The following is a 4,041-nucleotide window of genomic DNA, read 5'->3' as shown; positions in this document are numbered from 1 at the left end:
AGGCTGAATTCGAACCCGCCACCTTGGGTGTATGTGGCTGGTGCCTTAGCCATTTGAGCCACAAGCACCGAGCCAACAATGAATCTCTTAAGGGTAGACAGAACCCTAATCATAGCCTAGCAGAGGGACCTCAGAGTCTGTTTGTAGCTAAGGGAGTTAAGGGAAGGAGGAAGAACTGGGTGTAGGGTGGGAGTGAGCGGACAGTGGGTTTGGAGAGAGGATAGAATCAGAGGGGGTAGTGCCAGAAGCCTGTTCGGATCAAACTGTTGGAAGTGACCATGACAGTGGGCAAATACATACCCATCCATCACACAGATGGGGAAAATTGAGGCCTGGGCTCACGCCTGATGCACAGCGTGAGGCTCTCCAACTGCTATGCTGATGGGGTGGAGTGAGCATGAAACTAGGTAAAGATCGATCTGGGGCACTAAAGAAGGGTTATTTGAAGCTTTGGGGGTCCACTGGGGACAGAGAGGTGGCCACAGCTGTCATAGGATGCCCTTTTCTTGAGATCAGGGGTGAAGATGTGATGGGGAGAATAATATGTGTCCCTCTCTGCCGATCCTTGGCTCCTGGTTCCTAAACCCCTGCATTTCCAGGTCCCTGTGTCTCCAATCCCAGGCCTTGGCCCGGAGACAGTCTTGGGTCTGGAAGGCCTTTATCCAGACTATAAATCCCTGCGTCCCAGAATCACCCAGTCTTATTCCCTATCCCTGGAATCCTCAGTCTCCAAGCCCCTCAGGGCCACCGGACCTTGTGGCCCCATGGAACTGGGTACCCAGAACCTGGGTCTCTGTTCCTCTGGCTCCTCAGGAACCCCTAGTATCTGGAAATCTGTAGCCATGGTTTCTTTCCTTGGATCCTGTGATCCCAGATACTAGGATGCTCAGAATCGCAGCTCTGTTATCCTAATTCCTCATACTTCCAGATGTCTTGGATTCTGAGATTGTGACATCCTGGGATCCCTAATATCTGTCTCCTTAGAACCACAATCTTTGTTCCCCTGACTCCTTTTGATTCCACCTATCTGGATACCAGGAACCTCAGTTTCTCCTGCACAAGTGTGGATTCTTTCTTATAAGAGGAATGTGGATTCTTTAGAGTCCTACTTATTTGGCTTCTTAAGAGCTTGTAATTCTGTGTCTTTGGGATGCCAGGGTCTAACCCCTGATTCCCTGACACCCCCATGTGTGCACCACTGGGAACTGTCCCCTGGTTCTCCATTATCTGTGCCACGCAGCCTTCAGGCTCTGCCCTGCAGGTTCCCATGACCTCCAGCTCCCAGGGACCCTTATAATTTGTGTTCTAAGGAACCGCTCCCTGGGACGTCAGGTTCTATTGCCCAGTCCCTAGCTCCCTCACTCTCACCTATTTTTGTCTTGAGCTGTCCCCTGGCTCTGGTGACCCTATGCTCTGTGGGGGGCCCCTACCCCGCCCTAGCCTGTGGGGCCACTCACCCGGGTAGTAAAGCGCCTCTGGCCGAGCCAGGCCGTGAGGGGGCCCGGGGACCGCCAGCCCGTCGCAACCGCCGAGCAGAGGGTTCGGGGGGACGACTGGGCCCAGAGCGCTGCGGGGAGCAGCGGGCTCCGGGGAGGGTGGACGAAGGGGGCGCTTGCGGAGCGGTAGCGCAGCACCAGGGGGTCCGGCGGCCTTGGGCCGGGTGCGCAGGTCCACGGGCCCCTCGTCCATGGCCCCCGCGGGGCATCGGGGCATTGGGCCGCCGGGGACGGCGGCCGAGTGAGCGGCCGGCGCGCTGCTAGTCTAGACTCGGCTGCGCTAGAGGGTGGTTTCTCAGGGCGCCGGGACTTCCCCTGCTGCCGCCTGAACTGAAGGGACTTTTAGTCGGCCGGGGCGGTGCCGGCCTCCCGCCTCCCCGCCCCCGGCCTCCCCGCCCCCGGGGCCACCCTCCACCCCAGGGGTTTCCTGCACCGGCTGCTGCTCTTGCAGCCAGGCGGTGCAGCCGCAGTGCGCCCCGCCTGTGCCGCGCCCCATGCCGCGTGCCCGTCCCCCGGCTGTAGGGGAGGCGTAGGAGGAGGGTTCGGAGTTGAGGGTCCCCACCCTCGCCGCTGGGGGCTGCTCTCATTCAGTTCTTTTCTGTCTTGTTAGTCTCTCTGTCTGTGAGTCTCGGTAACTCTGACTCTCCTGTCTGAATAGGTGTTTCTCCTTTTGTCTCTGTGCGTCTTTCTGTTCTCACTGTTTCGGTTTATTTCTCTCTATTGTCTCTTTGTGTCTCTCTTCATCTTTCTGTCTCTCGGTTGATGTCTGCTGCCCTACCGCTCGTGAAGCCTTGGGGTCGCTAGGACAGGAGTTCGAATTCTGACTCCCACTTCCTCGCTGAGTGACCTTGGCTAGGCACTTCCTCTCTCTGAGCGGTTTCCTCCTTTATGGGAGTAAATAGACGCACCCAGGGCAGGGACTGGCACTCGGCAGGCAGGCAGGACCTATTCCTCCGCCTTCCCTGCCTCGTCTCTGCCTGCTCCACGTGCCTCACCAGTAGTGGTTCTAAACGTGGCTGGGGGTAGGAGGTGGGGAGTGAGGACTCCTCCACTTTAAAAGTCTCTCCCAGAGGGGTCCCTGCACCCAGCCTGGGCCCGCCGGGCACAGGGTGGGTGCTTGGGGAATCGTGGCTGCACAGGGAGAAAGAGAACATGGGGAAAAGGCAGAGAGATCGTGCGAGATAAAGGAAAAGACAGACAGATTGCAAGAAATACATTAGGAGGCCAGAGTCGGAGCGACAGAGTCTGGGCTTCAGGAGGTGGGGAGCAGTGTGACTCCCCCTTCTTCCCCACTTTCCCCTCCCACTCCGGGGAGAGGTTGATGGGTGGGGAACAGGCCGAGCGGGTTGGGGCATGACTCAGTCCCACTGGAACGGGGGTCGGGGGGGTAGGGGGTGCGACAGAGGAGGGTCTGTTCCCAGTCTCCTCCCCTCCTCTCCCACTCCCCGCCCCTGGGAGGGGCCCTGCAGGCGCGGGACTTTCCCGGATTTCCCTGGGGGCGGGCCCGCTGCCGAGGTTGAGTCCGGGTCACTGAGTCACGGGAGGCGCAGGGGGAGGATTTGGGGACACAGACAGCAGGATGAATGAGAGCAGCACCCCGGATCTGCCCGAGGGCACGCAGAACCTCTCTGATTCTCTATTAGGGTCTTCCTCTGTCTTTTCAACGCTGTCCTGCCCTGCCTGCCCCTCCCTCTCCCACTCCCTGGCCCTGCCCTCTGTGTCCCCAGCAACGTCTCTCTGGGACCCTGAAAGTGGGCGTGGGGCCCTGGTCCCCGGGAAAGGACTTTGGTCGGACTTGGGCCCCACCTGGGTGGATCGTTAACCCAGGATGTGAGGAGCAGCTGTGGGCAGAGGCCTCACCCCTTCCCTCTTCTCTCCTTTCTGTCTCTCTCTGGATCACCCCCTCAGGGTCCTGTCGTGGTGAAACATCTGGGGCACAGACCTGGGTTCAAATCTCACCTCCACCTTTTGCTTCCTGAGGGATCTCGGACAAGCTATCCCCTGTCTTGAGACTTAGTTCGTTTTCCTGGAAAATGGGGACAGTGTCAATCCACCCTTGCCTCCAATGTTGTGGGGGCTGCAACAAACCCTGTATTCCATTGTACAGAAAGGGAAGCTGAGGCTCAGGGGGCAGGGCTTAGGGTGGTGGCCCTAAGAGGTAGGGTTGAAAGGGTACCTAAGTTCCTCCCACTCCCTCTTAACCCTGTTCAGATTCTGCAATGGCTCTATGGCGCAGGACTGGAGAGGCCAGTAGATGCACTTGGGGGGCAGGGGCTTGGAAAGGCTGGGAGAGAGGGGCTGATGGTGCTGTGAGGATGGATGTGGCCCAAGAGAGGAGGATCTGAAGCAGGTCTGAGAGAGAAATACGTTGTTTAAGGGAGAGAGAGAACCTGAGGGAGGGGGACAGGGTCTGATGGAGGAGGTGAGAACTTAAGGGAAGAAGTAAGGGTCTGAGAGGGGAGAAAAGATCTGAGAGTGGGACACAGCTTAAGAAGTCTGAGAAAGACTAAATGAGGAGAAGCAGCTCCCGAGGGAGGAGGAGGAG

At 58.4% G+C, this 4,041-nt stretch overlaps 1 protein-coding gene across 1 annotated transcript in view; it reads right to left on the bottom strand.

The window, feature by feature from the left end:
- Positions 1 to 1,713, bottom strand: part of BCL3 (B cell CLL/lymphoma 3) — a 10,963-nt gene extending 9,250 nt beyond the window's left edge. Inside the window, exon 1 of the mRNA XM_003799495.3 lies at positions 1,458 to 1,713. Within this exon, the coding sequence (XP_003799543.1) occupies positions 1,458 to 1,713 (256 nt within the window). The remainder of the gene's footprint in view (positions 1 to 1,457) is intronic.
- Positions 1,714 to 4,041: the final 2,328 nt, after the last annotated feature.

This window comes from Otolemur garnettii, unplaced genomic scaffold (genome assembly GCF_000181295.1).
Source record: "Otolemur garnettii isolate 467f Iridium unplaced genomic scaffold, OtoGar3 scaffold00152, whole genome shotgun sequence".
In the NCBI taxonomy this organism is placed as follows: Eukaryota; Metazoa; Chordata; class Mammalia; order Primates; family Galagidae; genus Otolemur; species Otolemur garnettii.
The sequence above is the reverse complement of the archived record's forward strand: the minus strand, read 5'-3'. Positions and strand labels throughout refer to the sequence as shown.